The 17,515-nt window shown below is 38.9% G+C and overlaps 1 protein-coding gene across 1 annotated transcript in view; it reads right to left on the reverse strand.

Moving 5' to 3' along the window:
• The window catches only part of USH2A (usherin), a 785,755-nt gene that overhangs the window by 483,898 nt on the left and 284,342 nt on the right, over positions 1-17,515 (reverse strand). Inside the window, exons 22-25 of the mRNA XM_079900731.1 lie at positions 10,211-10,337; positions 3,069-3,170; positions 1,290-1,469; positions 151-281 (exon numbers count right to left, since the gene is read on the reverse strand). Coding sequence (XP_079756857.1) covers positions 151-281; positions 1,290-1,469; positions 3,069-3,170; positions 10,211-10,337 — 540 coding nt within the window. The remainder of the gene's footprint in view (positions 1-150; positions 282-1,289; positions 1,470-3,068; positions 3,171-10,210; positions 10,338-17,515) is intronic.

Below are 17,515 nucleotides of genomic sequence, written 5' to 3' on the forward strand. Positions count from 1 at the left end.
TCACAGGATTCCAAAAGTGAAAATGACATGGGGGTAAAAATAAAAGCAAAAGTGAATTTGGAAAGAAACCCTAATTAAGTATAATGTAAACACATGGTTTATTGATTTTAAAGCTGGATCTAACATTTTTAAGTAAATTAATTAACATACAGCAAGAAAATCAGGTCCATCTTTGTTGTAAATGAAAAGAAGCAATCCATTCAACTGGTCAGTTCTGAACTTAAAGGAAATTTCAAAGTCCATTCCACCATGAAACAAATATGGATAAAGTTCCAGGAACCCTTTAGAGAAAAAAACATGTACAAATTAGCATGTGCAAAGCAATACTGTTTGCATCGTAAGGGTGTCATAAGACAACCTTAGGACATATTCTGTCGTTGAATAAATCTCTCACAAAAGAAGATGCAGATCAATGTTAAGAAATTCACCTTGTAATGTACAGAAGTAGCAGAATGAACTTGACATACCTTTTAAGAGGAAGCGAGTTACTAAGTCATGGATACAATTAAGACTATTACTAGTTTATCTAAGTATTAACAATAAGTAGTTGCAACTCTGGATAATGACAGTGATGAGAAAAAGCAACGAAAAAGTGCACAGAGTATAATATTATTTAGCTTTCTGTTCTGAAGGTAGTTTAACGAACCTAATATCTAACCAACTTAGTTATAAATGTAGCAGGCAATAGTGGGCCTTTATTCCAAAAATAAGCCATGGTGGCCAAGTCACCATATTCCCTTCCACTCCTTACCCTGGGTGGCTGCTAGACAGAGACTGTAGGTGGCACGTATGCCGGGCACACTATGTCTCACCTTTGCCACAGCCTTTGGAGCAATGGCAGTGATGGTGGTCATATTCTCTAGCTCTCCCTTAAGGCCCTACTTACCCCATCACGCAGCTGAAATTTTACTCTTACGAACACTGTCAATCTATACCATGGGATAAAACAGATATTGTGTGGATTAGCCTGACAAAACTCCTTTGACACATCTGAGTAAAACTATATTCTAAATAAAAAAGTGGACTTACAAATGGACATTAGTGGCACTACCATAGGTAAACCCCAAACTGCCAGAGATCTTACACATGAATATGTATTTATGAGTCTTACTATTTATATTATATATTCAGACGTTGAGAATATATGTATGGGCATCAGGGCGTAACTAGGTATTTCTGAGATAGCAGGTTCATACGAGGTCAAAATAATTGTATCAGGAGAGATTAAATTACACCAAAGATAGAACATACAAGCTAAGCAATGACCAGTGTCTATTTTAGAACCTTACCTGTCCCTAGGAACTGAGCTCCCTCTTGTAATGAAGTGGGGCATCCCTCCCAGTTGTTATACACGTTGATTTGCTCTTCAGAACTCTGCCAAACCAGACGCCCCCAAGCAGCAGAGGGATTATAATTCTTCATAAAATATACATCCTTGAGACAGCCCACAAAACCCTTTCGGATTATGTCTGCAGGGGTTGAAAGATATCAAGAAATATGTTTTCTGAGAAATTCTTTTCAAGCAATGAATTTGATGTGCTATTAAAATCAAAGAAATAGGCAATAGCTCTCACTACCTACTTACTACAAATTTTTAAAAAATTTCTTCTTTTAAGATTTTTTTTTGATGTGGACCAATTTTAAAGTCTTTATTGAGTGTGTTACAATACTGCTTCTGTTTTATGCTTTGTTTTTTTTTTGGCTACGAGGCGTGTGGGATCTTAGCTCCCCGACCAGGGATTGAACCCGCACCCCCTGCATTGGAAGGCGAAGTTTTAACCACTGGACCGCCAGGGAAGTCCCCAAACTTCTTAATAACTCATGTAAACACCACACCATCAGCTAGGGTAGGTGGTAACAATTGTCATGTTTCGCTCTGGTTCAGACTCATCTTATCTGCAGAAACAGATGTTTGCACGAAAACCCTGGTTTTATAGTAATAGCAAGGCTATTGCCTCTTGAACTAACAAGGGGATCTCATCTGCCACTGGTCTTAAAAATAAATGTGCAATAACACATTTTAAAAGTAAGATTTAAAGGAAGTCTATCTATTAAATCTACAGTTTATAGTTTAGTTCCCTCGCCATTTTCACCTAGTCTGTTACACAAGTAAAGCAATAATTTCATTTCATTTTTAGGAATTAATGTAATGTTAAGCTTAATTTTTGAACTCCCCAGACCAGGTAAGTGTGGGGCTTAAGAACACAGTAAGTAGGGTGGTCATAAGAGGTTGGGAAAGAGAGAAAGTGAGCAAATGAGAGAATTAGAGAGCCAAAAAAAAAAAAAAAGCAGAGAGGGCGAGAAGGCGCCTGAAGCTGAGGTTGCATTTCATACGGCAGTGTCCTTACAGGTCAGTGGAAAGCTTAGCTCTCAGCTTTTGAGTTCATGACCTGATCTTAGGGAGGGTATTCACCAGCAATCAACGTTTTACAAGGTCAATTTATATGCGCAATGTCAAATTATTTATTTATAATGGACAGATGTCATCTACAGGAGGGATACTTGGTATTGGGGTATGCTCTCCTCCTGATGCCTGGATATACCAGAGACAAGAATTGTGCTTGGTGGGCAAAGAACTATGACAAAGACTCTCTTCTCTCTTTCTTTCAGTCTGTGTGTGTGTGTGTGTGTGTGTGTGTGTGTGAATGTTTTCAAGAGACTTCTCCACCAGTCTACAGTAGCCAAATGAAAGCCCTCTCTTCTCTACAGGTATTTCTAAGGAGGTAACTATAACCGGTCTTGAGGATTTAAATATATCCTTCTCAAAAAAGTCACTGAAATTTTTTGATCCCTAAATAACATAGCTTTGACTGAAATTAGTATAATTCATTTCAGCGAAAGTTTAATGAACTCCCTTTACATATCAAGAACTGGGTACTAAGAATTGAAATGCAAGTAGTACATGGTTCCTTTAGAAAAGAAGAGACCTAAAGGAAATTTTTGACATACTGATGTAGGAAATACAGTATGAGATAGAAAATAATACTATTACCCATACTTTAAAATAATGCAACTTGATTCTAAAATGTGGTGACAACATATAAAGTCTATACCTTTCCCAAACTCACCAGAATCCTTCCTGAGGATGGTATAACCCTGCGGCAGCCCTCCCACAAACACTCCTGTGTTCTCTCCAATAACAGTACTACCATTCAGGGTGGCCGAGGAGCCTATGGATGGAAAAGGAGATGAGAATTCCAACTTCAGCAGGATAATCTATTTCTACAAATTTAACAAATGACTAAACCCTTCCCTGGGCTTCTGGACACCACTCTTTCTTGGTTCTCTACATATCGGTTACATTTCTTCACTGGTTCTTCCTCATCACCCCAACATCTTGATGCTGCAATGACCCAGGCTTCCTCCCATCTCAGATCTCTTTCTCCACCTACACAGATACCCTAATCCCCTCTAGAAGGATGATGAGAGAGCTGGGTACCTGTGCTAATTCCCAGGGCCAAAGATCAGAAGGGGCCTGGGTCCTTGACTGTGTTGTGTAACAATGCAAATCCGTTAAAATGTTTATTTTACTCCATCATTTTTTGGGAGAAGGGGGATTTTTTTTTTCAGAGCCCAAACAACTCTAATTAGCCCTACTTATATCTGGGACCTTGGCTTTAAATACCATCTTTAGCTGACAACTCCCAATTTTTTTATCTCTAGTCTGGAACTCTTCCCTGAACTCAGATCCAGGAATCTGCTTGATATTTCCACTTGGATGCCTCATAGGTACCTAAGACTTAACATGTTCAAATCGAAATCTGAACGTCTCTCTCTGAATCTGCTTCTCCCACTAACTTGCCCACCTTAGTTATGGTAGTTACAGTCTAAAGGCCCCAAACCTTGCAGTCATGCTCTACATTAGGGGTTAGCAAAAGTCTTCTGTAAAGAGCAAGGTAGTATGTATTTTCCTCTTTGTAGACCACACAGCCTCAAGCAGCCATAGACAATACCTAACCAATGGGTGCAGTTGTCACCAATAAAGCTTTATGAAAACAGGCATGGGCTGGATTTGGCCCACAGGTGGTAGTCTGCCAACCCCTGCTCTACCTCAATCAAATTCCTTAACATTTACAATACATCCAGATTTCTCATTATATCCACAATTCCTTCCCTGGTTCAAGAAACGATCATTTCTTGTCTGGATTATTTTAGAATTATTGCAGAAGCCTATTTGCTGGTCTCCATGCTTCTGTAACAAATTAATAAGCAGAAACCTCAATTAAATATTCGGGAGACCAGAAGGTAGAGTGCTCACACCTTGTAATGAAGGCAAACCCACCAGGAAGAGGAAAGACTTTTCTTTCCTGGCAAGGACTCAGCCAATGAAAAATCATGAACACTTTGTTTACTATAGTCCCCCCAGCTTCCTGTTCATCCTCTGTAAAAGTTTTCTCCCTCCCTTGCCATGCGGGACTTGCACTTGGCTTGCCATGGTTGTAGACCCTGAATTGTGATTCTCTGCTGATCCCCAATAAACCCATCTTTGCTGGAGAAATATCTGACAGTCCATTTGTTTTAGGTCAACATTTTGGTGGACCCTATGGGGACCAGAGAAAACCCCTGAAGGCTCCAGTTCTGGTGAACAAACAGGTGTGGTACCCACAAAGAAGCCCACTGTGCTCACTGCTCTTACCAACTCTGGAGTTTGAAGGTAAATCTTTCTCCTGGATCTGAGCTCACACCCTCTTTGCATTTGAAGCTCTCCAGCCTTTATGCAAGTTCTGCTTAAAGGTTTTTTCTGGTTAAGGCCTTGTTCTGTACCTGAGTACTCATTTGGAACTTCAGTCTAATTTTGAGATCAGACTGTTTCAACCAAGACTGGCTGAGAAGTCATCAGCCTGTTCCTTCAGGAACGAGGCTGCTTCACTGAAACTCTGCTGGTTTTTCAGGCTTCAGCCAATTCCTTTGGAATTAGGGCTGTTCTTTGGAAATGACTGAAAAACCTTGGGCCTGGTTTCTACAGGACCAAACTGTTTCCCTAGAATTGGCTGGTATTAATTTGCATGCTGTTTGAGTTGCGAGCAGTTTGATTTGAACTGTGAGCTGTTTAAAAATTATTCTTTCACTCTGGAGACAAACTTCTGAGTAATGAGATACCAGTTATCTACATATTTTGAGCGAGCCCCCGCCGACAGGGACTCTGGGCAATTTTATGTTTAAAAAGTGTGGTCTTTCCTCATGTGCATTTCCAACTAAATGGACCAAACTGACCTAAGGCAATTTAGAATATCAATGGCCATTATGGGGAATTTTTGGAATCCTCAAAGTTAATTGGACTACAATAGCTCAGAAATTCCCAGAACTGAATAGTATGCCTATTTTGATTGGCATGTTGAGGTTTCTAAATGTAATTAGGAGCTTAAAATTGTCCCTCAGCAAAATGAGATTTTAAGATTAACTGAGGCAAACATGTGGATAAAGAAAGACAAAGTGGCTCTCCACACCTCAGGCTTTCCTTCCTTGGCTTCTCTGTCTCAGGCTCAACCTCTGGTACCATCTTGTCTCTCTTCCCCAGCTCCTCATGGCCAGACTCATCTGGAACCATCTTTCTCCTTTCCTTCTCTACTGCCTATGCCTCCTCAGACCCTCAGTTCCCCCCCCCCAATAATTCTCTCACCAAACTTCCCCTTTCTCTGAAACATTCCCCACTCCCTTTTCCTCTGAACTTATCAGAACCTGTCCCTTTAAAATTAAGCCTTCTAAGGTTCCAGAAGCTAAACACTTAATTTCTTATATTCCCTGGACTAAAGCTGAACTGCAAGCCACAGTCAAAAATATACTCAAAGTAACTGAAGATTGTCACAGATTTGCTGAGGAATTTAATGTAGTCATTCAAACTTATCAACTTGGTTTCTCTGACGTACCTTAGCTAATTCATAGGTTTGTTGGTGATGGCCAGACCCAGCATTGGATCAGAACTGCTAATTGGGAAAATCCTGAAAGGTCTCTAGGATAACAACCAGGAGATCAGCCCTCTAACTTACTATATGATCAGGCTTGAGCAATCACTAGGTGACTTCACTGAGCAATTCCTAGGGTTTTTCCAAAGACTGTCAACTGGAACAAAATTCAGGTTTGCACACGAAACTCTGATGAACCTGTTCATTATGATTACAATTGAATTCAGATTATTTTTATGCAAAGTTTTGGTCTTCTTCCAGATGTTGATTCCACCTGGGTAGCTTTTAATTCCATGTTTATTAATGGGCCAAACTGGGATCTTTCCTTTCTAATGAAAAGGACCAGGATGGAATGGAAAACTATGTCCCATCTAGTTTTGATTAATCTGTCAAAACTGCTCTCTCACACTATAGCTGAATCACCTAGAAGGAAGACTGTCTAAATTCTTAAACTTCAACTACGCAAATGAAGGCTCCTAAATGAAACTAAAATCCTCCTAGTTTCTGGTATTATTGAAAATAGCCAGGATATTGGAAAAGAGACTGTTACAAATTTAAGTGCTTTCAGTGTCTTCAGCCCTCTGACTAACCTTTCCAATATCCGCCAACTACTCAATGACAGGCTCTGAGGAACTATAGGGGCTCTTCCCAATTCTCCATCTTAATCAGCTTAAAGAAATGTTTCTCAAGATTGGGGTTGAATCTCTTCCAGTCCTAATGGTCACACACTCAGTGCTCCAACCCATTACTAAAAAGCAGCCTCTGCCTCCGAGTACCAACACAGTTCAAATAGTGGCAATCTCTAACGGATCTCAAGAGGCTCTTGTCTCTGAACCTATTCCTTTCCTTTAGGCCCTTTGAGAGACACACATGTATTTTTCTCCTTAGTTCCTCTGCCCCTACCCATTTATTGGGCTGAGACTTCTTGGAGAAGTCTCATGCTGGAAATTCTTTCTTGCAAAAGGAGGAGATAATCTAGAATTTGACAGTAGCCATCAAAATCACCAACCAGGTAAATTAAATGACCCCTCTGACATCTTTTATTTGTTCTGTCTCCGACAGTTCTAGAGCGGATTTTGGAAACACTGATCATGTGTCCCTATTGAATCAGCCACCACCATCTTTATGGGCAAAATCTCCAACTGATATTGGCAAACTTCAAAGAGCACCCCTTCCCATCAAGATTCAAATAGATCCCTCAAAACCTCTTCCCAGAATTAATCAATACCCTATAAGTAAAGAAACCCTTCAAGGCATAAAGCCTGTAATAGAAGATTATAAGGCTCGAAACCTCATTATGCCTGTACTAATTCCTGTGAGGATGCTATTTTACCTGTGAGAAAACCTAAGGGCTGAGGGTAGAGGTCTGTCCAGGACTTCTGAGCAATAAGCAACATTGTTATCCCTAGATGCCCTGTTGTTCCTAATCCTCAGATGTTCTAACATCCATTCCCACTGGAAGCAAATTCTTTACTGTAATTGATTTATGCAGTGCATTCCTTAGTATTCCACTTGATGAAGCTAGCCAACACCTTTTTACCTTTACTTGGGAAGAAAAACAATTCACCTGGACAGTAATGCTCAGGGTTTTACTGAGAGTCCTTCTTATTTCTTGTAAATCCTGAAGGTTGACCTGGATGATATAAAGTTTCCTACAGGTCTACTTTGTTGCATATGTGAATGATTTGCTTCTTTGATCTTCTAAAGCCTACTCACAGGAAGACAGCATCCACTTTCTAAAGCTTTTAGCCTTAAAGGGACATAAGATTGCCAAGGAAAAAACTGTAGCTTGCCCAAACCCAGGTTTGATATTTAGGGCATCTGGTATCAGAACAAGGGCTACACTTTGATACAGATGGACTTCATAGTGAGTGAGGAACCTGTTTTACTGGCCAACAGGTACTTCAACAAGTCTGTGGCATCAATCCTCTGATTTAGTCGATCACAGTAATGGCATTATTAGACCCAACTGGCAAAATTTGTAAAGGTCATACAAATACCTTGGCCCAAAGCATTGCTATTGGTCCCTCTAAATCTCAGATCCACACTTTTTGTAACTCAAAAATTCTCACCCATTGAAACAGTCACAGGACACCCAACACACTTGGTTACTGCTTTTTTTTTGACCTACAACTGAAAAGAGGAGAGATACTCCAATAACACAAGGGCCAAATTGCTCCTATTAAAAATAACCATGTTTCGGTAGAGCAATCTCTTTACAGTGCACTGTCAGGAGACGAAGACCTTAAGCATCACACCTTGCAACCTGAAGGCTTTATTTACTGGAAAAGACACCTCCAGAGGAACTTTCTTCAAGCTTATTGGAGAGACCCCTATCAGGTATTGCTAACCAACCCTTCTGCCGCCAAAGTCCAAGGAATAGATTCTTGGACTCATGTGACATGCCTAAAGAAAGCACCAAATTCTGAAGGGACCTCAAAAAGTCTGGTGAGCTGAAAGTAAATATTTCCCAGAACTGAAGCAGACAACACCTGATGAGGCAGCTTTCTGAAGATATCTGGACCAGGTCTTTAGGAAGTGTATTGCCAAATCTTTGACAATGACATGCTTCAGATGATCTCCAATGTCTATGATCTTGATAACATATGGAATTGAGACAGAAAGTGTCTGAGAGTTCTCCATTCTACCTTCCCTTGTTACTCGAATATGACCTCAGTAGGTTTCCAATCTGTGCATTCCCTTCTGATATGAGACCCCACACACAGGAAAGGTCCTTCCTGGCACTGAGGAACAAAAAGCCATTGAAATTAGAAAAGCTGACTCGATCAGTGATGCTCTGAGAGAAAGTTCATGAGCAAAAGGGGGACATATAAAAAATTAATAAACAGAAACCTCAAATAGATAGATTTGGGAGACCAGAAGGAGGTCTCATGCCCTGTGGTGACAGCAGAGCCCAACAGGAAGAAGAAAGACACCTCCTCTTTCCTGGCAAGCACTCAGCCAATGAAAAGCCATGGACTATTTGTTTACTACAGCCCTCCCAACTTCCTTTTGCCCTCCATAAAAGCGTTCTCCTTCCGTTGCTGTGCGGGGACTTCCAAGTGGCTCACCATGGTTGCAGACCCCGAATTGCAGCTTTCTACTGATCCCGAATAAACCCATTTGCTGGAAAAGCATATGGCAATCTATTTGTTTTAGGTCAACACTTCCATCCTTGTTCTCCTTAAAACTTATCTCCAAAAGAGCAGCCAGAGTGTTCCTTTTAAAGAAAGAAGTCATGTCATGTTACCCCTCTCTCAAAATTCTCCAATGGCTTCCCTCTTTTCAAGTAAAAGCTCACAAAGCCCTATGTAATACAGCCCCAGTGGCCTCTCTGATTTCATATTGTAACACTAGCCCCTTCAACCTCTCTTTCCCACATTGGCTTCCTTGTTGGTCCTTGACATGGCACATATCGTATGCTCCCACCTCAGGGCCCTGGGAACTACTGTTCACTTGACTTGAAACATTCTCCTAGACATTTGCCTGGTTTGCCCTTTTATCCCCTTTAGGTCTATGCTCATATGTCACCTTATCGGAAAGACCTTCTCTAACAGTCTTTTATAAAATCAAAACATCCCTTCCCCAACACACACACACCTCTTTTCCTCTTATCCTGTTTTATACACTCTCAGAATGTACCACTACCTGATATTTGTTCAATATTTATTTATTCTGTTTCCTGCCCCTCTCCCACCTAAAGTGTAAATTTTCCTCCTTGTTTCCAGAGTTCCTAGAGCAGTAGTAGGTGCTCATTAAAATTTCATATTTTCTGAATGAATTAATAAAAGCCTGCATCATCGTACTGTAACTTTTACAATTACATGGGGATGGTAGATAGGGAAGGATAGAAAGAAAAAAACTTAGAATTGCAAAGAAAAAACACATGTCCCAGAACGCTGCCTACCAACTGTCTTAACTGGAAGAAGTTGTTTACCTTTTGGAGCCTTAGTTTCCTCATCTCTAAAATGAGTATAACCGAGGTCATAATAGAGGAACATAAGGAGAGAACATAAGTAAAAGGAAAGTAAAAGCCCTTGCAAATTGTAAAGACCTGAAAAAGATACAAAATTGCTATTGATGACTTTACTCTTATTTTTGCTTTACTGAAACCCTGTGTAGACGAGAAGATAGTTGCCAAGACTTCATCATTTTAGGAGCACCCCAAAGGCAAACTCAACAGCAATTCAGATGAAGTTGAGTGGAGATAAAGGTGAAAGAAGAGATGAACAAATATAAACAACAGAAGAGGACGGTAACATCAGCACATCAATAGAGCCCTTCATATATGTCAAAGAAGATCTTACCTGTATATTGCCCATCAAGTGTGATTTGGCCGAAATCCTGATTCCTAATCGCGATTATCTCATGCCATTTGCCATCACTATATTGTTTACCATCATCATTAGTTGTGGTAACTTCTACTGCAGACCCCTTAAGGGAATGAATGAGGGAAAAAAAATCAATGAGTGAGTATGCATGTTACATACACATACATATATATTTGTAAAAAACCAATTAGCAAATTTCAACATGACCCAGATGCAAGCATGCACACGTTTCAAACAGAACTCAAAATTAAAGTTGATACATCCTTCTGGCTTTTCTCTGATGTACTTCTGTGTCACCTCAGTGCTCAAATCTGAAAAGAGCTTCTCTTTGCAATAAAAATCTCTTACAAGTACCCTTGGATTTTGAGTAACTATACTCATCAGAAAGGTAATGAATTTTCTTTTCTAATATTTTAAATTTGGGGGCAGAAATATAAAAAAGAGAAGAATTTAAAACTAATAAAATACTATTCAAATAATATTGTTCTAAAGATAAGGAAATGTCTGGCAAGTTATTTTCTTTTACCTTCACTACACTATGTATAGCAAGAAGGAATAAGGTTCACATTAAAAATTAGTCAGTTACTAATGCCTTGAACATAAGTATAGCGGTTAAACTTAATACTCAATGCTTTGTAGTCTAAATTCTAGCATTTATACTTTTGCCTAAGGTAACAGTATAGTTAAAAATGAGTTCCTAAGTGGATAAGACTAGGAAATGGCAGATAATAAGGACAGATACTAGCTAAAAGGAGGTGAGGATAAGGAGACAAAGAAAAGTAAAAGAGAAACATTTCATCTTGACACTTTAGAGCTATGTATATTCTGGTTAGCGCAATGATACTCTTTTAATGTTAGTGAACACTTAAGACTAAGTAAAAGGTATTTCAACTTTGTCACCATCATCATTTGCTACTACCGTGGTTAAAGAAAAACAACCAGAAAATTACTCTAAACCTTCTAAATGAAAACAATTTTTTCTTTCTTTCTTAATAAAGTAGATCCTAGCAATACTTAACTTCAATCAATAAAAATTTTTTTAAGCTAAAAATAAGATTTGGTAAAATATTACAAAATATATTTTTAAATTACTTGGACTGTTTCACCAAATTCTAATAATCTTGGTATACTGTTTTTCAAAAAAGATAAAGCTGATAATTATCTGATGCAATATGGTGAAGATTTATGTCACAAAAATTGCAACGTTAATCACACCATCTTCAGTAAAACATTTCTGTTTATATTTCCCTAAAATAGCTTCAGCAGTATACCATGTCCATTCTATGCATTTAATTGGCTCCTGTCAGGCCTCATACAGAGCATGACAACATGTGTGACATACAGAATTTCATATTACCAAAAAAGAGCTTTTAATTTCCCATGAGTAGGAGTGGGTTGCTTCTCACGTGGACAATATCCCAACTTTTACAGGCAACTCAATCAGCTAGAAAGATGACCATTTTGGTAAGTCCTCGAATCTTTGTAGGTTGATTTTCCTTCTATCTCTTTCCTCCACATATTCTTTTATTTTCCTCAACCCTATTTCAACATTTTAATATTTTACAAACACACATTTCATTATCGTAGTTTAATAATTAAAACCAGAACTGGTGTCGTGCCCAATTAATGTGCCCTGGTAGCATGCCCATTAGTTTTTCCATTAGTGAATTCAACAATACTAATGGGATTACTAGCATGGGATGCTAATTGGGCGTGACATAAGAAACTGGCTTACTTCTTAGCATACCCTTGCTAATGATGAAATTAATGAGCATTTTATTAAATGCTGTCTCATCAAAGTGTACTTAGTTAGCGTTAAAATTGTTACAGACGATGCTGCATTCTAAAGATCAGGTGTCTGAGTAAGTGGTTCTTCGTATCATGTTTGGCGATAGTCTGAAGCATTAATAGTTCTCTACATCGAAATCACATTGACTGGTGACACATTCAAGTACATAACACACAGCCTCAGTATGCCAAATTTTCTTCATACTTAGAGGAACTTAGTGTATTATTCTTTGATGATCATTTTAAGATTATTTTACCTCACCAATGTTAAGAGAATAATTCTGTGATCAATTCTGATGTCATATGATGCAGTTTATTTTTTCCATCTGGAAAATATCAGACATGTTAAATAGATGCTATTCGGAATTTTTTTTGAAAGCTTTCACTTTCACCATTTCCCTCAGTGAAGTCAGAATGTTATGTGAATTTCCTGTTAATGTCACTGAACATAAAACATTTAACTGAGAACCACGAGTCATTACTGGTCAATAAAATATCATCTGATCAAGTATTTCCAAATTGAAATTAATCTAATGAAAATAGGAAGACTCTAGCTAATTGTTAGAGAGAACAAAAAATACAGCAATTAAAAAATGGAGTAACTTTACTGACTCTTAACAATAATTCTAAGTGTTCAGTTTATGATAGGCAAACATATGTCCTGTTTTAAATATTATGAAGAATCTTCCCCCTTTCCCCCAAATATTTTTTCATAGAATGAATCGGATAGTTGGAAGGAATGCTAAATAAGTTTTTACGCCTCTATGTAGAATTATATTATTATGTAAAGAATTCGTTACTTAAGTTTATTAAGATATTTTAAAAAGAACAAAGTACACAATGACTTCAGTTATTTTGAAACTAAGTGTTAGAGAGTAACTTTAAATTCCTACAAAATGCTCTTTCCACAACTCAAAATTTAATTATTTTGAATGGATTCAGGAACAGTAATTTGAAAATAACATCGGTATAAGTCAAAGTATCTGACAAATGAAAACAAATAACTAAAATTGTTAAATTATCATTAAAGAACTGGAAATTTTATCCTAGAAAATGGGTAATTTCTGCAATTATGAGTACTTTTTTTTTTTTGCAGTATGCGGGCCTCTCACTGTTGTGGCCTCTCCCATTGCAGAGCACAGGCTCCGGACGCGCAGGCTCAGCGGCCATGGCTCACGGGCCCAGCTGCTCCGCGGCATGTGGGATCCTCCCGGACCGGGGCACAAACCCATGTCCCCTGCATCAGCAGGCAGGCTCTCAACCACTGCGCCACCAGGGAAGCCCATGAGTACTATTTTACCAATAGCTATCAAGCCACTCAGTCAACCAATCAGTCAACAGACCTTTACTTATTTATGAGTGTATCTACTATGTTCCAAGGACTGTACTGAGCCTCGAGGATATATCTGGGGACTAATAGACAGACCTGCCCTCACTGGATTGTACACTCAGATAAGAAAGACACAAAGAGCAAATAACTACTTGTCTGATGAGTACAATAAGGTGTTCATTAGATAATCTTGTATCCTTTACAGACAAAAGGAAAGAAAACTGGCTTAAAGTGGTACCTGAGTTATTTAAAATATAAATACTTTGAAATGTCAATGGGGGACGTATAAAACAAACTCCTAAGCTTCTTTAAACTTGGGGTAGCTCTAACTTTGTTCACGAAGTTGTATTTATGATACAGAGTACAGACTTGTGGTTGCCAAAGGGGTGAGGGATTGGGGAGGGAAGCATTGGGGGTTTGGGATGAGCAGATGCAAACTATTATATATAGGATGGATAAAAAACAAGGTCCTACTGTATAGCACAGGGGACTATGTTCAATATCCTGTGGTAAACCATAATGGAAAAGAATATGAAAAATAATATATATATGTATAACTGAGTCACTTTGCTGTACAGAAGAAACTAACACAACATTGTAAATCAACTCTACTTCAATAAAAAAAAGAGAAAAAAAAGCTGTATTCATATTCCTACCCCAAAAGAGAAAAAAATGGAAGAATATTCCAAATATTCTCCATTCCTCAGTTTCAACAATCTCTTTGCCTGATAATACGCTGGGCTTTCATTAAAAAGTTAGCAATATGTCCAGTTAACCTGGATAAATTCCTTCGTGGTGAGGAAGGACCAGTCCCGGCTAGCTTGAGCTCGTGGACTCATGTACAGACAGCATCACAAGCACTCAGGGTGATACATCTGATCACATTTTCTCAAATGTATCTTAAGGCAGTCCGGCTCAACCAACGCCTTACTTTCTTTTGTATAAATTAATTATCATTTTCCTGAAAATGCAGGTAACTTTTGCTTTATCAGAGAGACATTATTATTCCAGGTAAAAATGCACTTGTAAGTCATCATTAAACCCTCTGCATTCCCCTGGTCCTCCAACTTTGGCTCTAACAATTTCATTAATGCTTGCCTAGCAGGTACCAACTTTGTACACAGGTTACGATTTGGGTATATAGGGCAGGGACAGGCAGAGGGAAGCACTCTAGGCCACTGTCTGAAGGAAGAGGGGGAGGAAGTGGTTGGCAATGCCCTTGTGAATGTTTCCTCGAACTCTGCTCTGGTCTACACCAGCCTGTCTATCTGATCATTGAAAAGGCGATGAAAAAGATGAGATGGAGGGAGTTTCCCGGCAGCCAGTCTCAGGATCATAATGGCAATGATGTGGCTGAACGGAGTTAAGCATTATTTAACTTCTTCCCCTTCCTATTCTGCAGAATCTAAAGCTATCACATCTTTTAGAAAGAGAAATAACAAAGAGATGGCAGTCATGTTTCAGTTCTGGTGGAATCATTTTTGGATTAATTCTGCAAAGACTTTGCCCCATATGTTTAGAGTATATTGTGGGTGGGGGGGCGGGGGGCAGGCAGGGCACATTTATTAAATACTCAAAACCTGTGAACAAACCCGTGGCCACTGTATGATTACAGACGTAGTTCTGGGGTGTGAACGGTCATCTGGAATCACACTCATAGACACCAGGATGGACGTTTATGAGGGTGTGACCGATTGTATTGTAAGTGTGAGGCAGCGTGAAGCCACCCTGGCACACTGCCCTGTTCAAGTCCAGCAGGACTCTACTCCAATCTTGGAAGGGGGGGTGTCTAGAGAGAGGACGGCAGGAGCGGCATTTTGTTCATTTCTCATTTCCGTGTTTCCAACTCGTAACTGCCCAGCACAGTGCCTGCAATATGACACATTTTTAACAATGTTTCATTGAATGAAATAAACTAAATCCAGTGCCAGTTCTATCACTAGATCACTATGTGACCCTAGTTAAGACACTTCATCTAAAGCGGGGAAAAAAACAATACCTACTTCAGGTGGCTACTTCAAGAATGAAATGAGACAATCAACATGAACCCACTTTGCATACTTTGAAAGCTCTATGAATAAATGGCTATATGATTAAAGTTTTTCTCCATCTGGTTTGATCTCAAATATACCTAGATGTTAACAGGTTGAGGTAGAAGAAGCAGAACCAGATTTTTTCTTTCTCATTGATATTCTTCTATTTTTCTGGATTGTTTCCTTTCTTTTATGTTTTTGTTGATATTTACAATTTAGCATTTAGTCTTTTTTTTAATCTTGTTAATTGTTCTTGGAACAATTAACGATTTTCGTTCTATTAGTAATTACTTTCTGTTGTCACAACATTTAAAATCAAATATTTTTGTCCATTTATTTTATGAAAACAAGAAACCAATATAACCTATACCCTTAATGCCCCCTCTACTAAGTTGATGCCTTTAGAAACTTTTAAGTCACTCATTTTCCCCCCCTCCTTCAACTCTTAGTAATTTTAGCACCAAACAATTATCAGGATTTTTTTTTCCCCTTTGCTGTGTGTCTCTTCTAGGTCAAAGATTCTTTGGCACATAAAACACATTTCTAGTCATTTTGTCTCAAATACTTAGGTTGAACTTAATATCCTTAGGTTTATTATTCACCACTACTTCTCCTCTATATTTCAAATTCTTTATTTTTTCCTTCTGATTAGAAGCCTTGCTGAAATATTTCCTTCCAATATGGTGCACGGATGGTATTTAAACTGAATCTCTGGACATCAACAAGCATTTTTCTTTCATGTTGAAAAGCTTGGTCACGGATTAGCTGCATAACTTTGGGAAAATTAATTTAACCATGATTCAGATTTTCACCTGTAAAGTGGGGATAGTGAGTACCTGCTTTACAGAGTTGTTGTGATGTTTAAATACGTGTGTGTGTGTGTGTGTGTGTGTGTGTGTGTGTGTGTGTGTATTTATGTATAGAGAGAACACTTAGAATAATGGCTGGCACACAGAGGTCCTATAGAAGAACAAGCTTTGCTTAATCTTGACTAGAACTTGATGAGCCCTTTCAATAAATTTATAATCAAGTCTATTAAATCATATATTCTCTCCTATTTTAGATTTCGTTATCTTCTCCCATCCTTCTTTACCTTGTGCATGTGTTTTCTGTTCTCCTTTTGAATTTCTTCTTAATATTAGCATCTTCCTTCATCTTTCTTTATGTTTTCATATTTTTGTCATTTATTTTGACCTAGCAATCTGAGGCTCAGCAGTCTCTCTTCTAATTAATCTCCTTAAAGGATTCAAGTGAAAAATAATATTTTCAGTCCCGTAACTGAATCAACGTCAGTGTGCTGTTTTTGTTTTCCCGATGCCATCTGCCTTGCCTTTGGAAACAGCTGCTTCTCAGCCCTTTCTCTCTGGATGCTGGATCTGCTTAGGTGTGATGCTATTTCTTTTTGCTTACTCATTGCCCACCTCTTGGCATCCCTTAAGAAGCTGCAATTCTAGGGGACACCCAGGGGTCCTTGTGCCTGAGGACCTATAGTGGTCAGGCCAGGGGGTTATCGGGTCGCTGTCAAAATACCAGGAATAAACCTTTCTTTCCCTGGTCTTGCCAGTAGCCAATTCATGGCTCTAACACTTCCTAACACAGGAACGACTCCGTCTGCCTCTTGAGGGCTTCTGCAGGGATCCTGGGTGATGCTCAGACACACTTGGTCCAGCAGGCCCTGACTTTCCTCTCACAGGTGAGTGGGTCTCCAGGAGGCAGGAAGCTCGTGGCCCATGATCCCTTAGATACAGAGGGGAAAAGCTGTGCCTCCTTTAATAATATAACATTAAACATTTATTTGGCAAGCATAATTTACGTCTTAGATCAGCAGTTTTAAGTTGAAAACCTGAGAAAAATCTTTGACATAGTCTTATATTTCAGTCACTCACAGGCCCAACACAGTGCTTAACAGCAAATGTTTACGAACCTTCCTGTAACTACAGTGAAGACAACTATGCAATAGTTTCCCATTGTCCTCAGGAAAAATTTAAATCCTCTCAAATCCTTCCCAGGTCCTAAGTTACTTAGTCTCTACCCAACTTTTCAACCTACCACTGTTCTCTTTGTTCTCTACGCTACAGCCATATTGGACTCATCTCAATGTATTGAATAGGCCATGTTCTTGTCTAACTC

This window comes from Stenella coeruleoalba (assembly GCF_951394435.1).
Source record: "Stenella coeruleoalba genome assembly, chromosome: 1".
NCBI classification, from domain to species: Eukaryota; Metazoa; Chordata; class Mammalia; order Artiodactyla; family Delphinidae; genus Stenella; species Stenella coeruleoalba.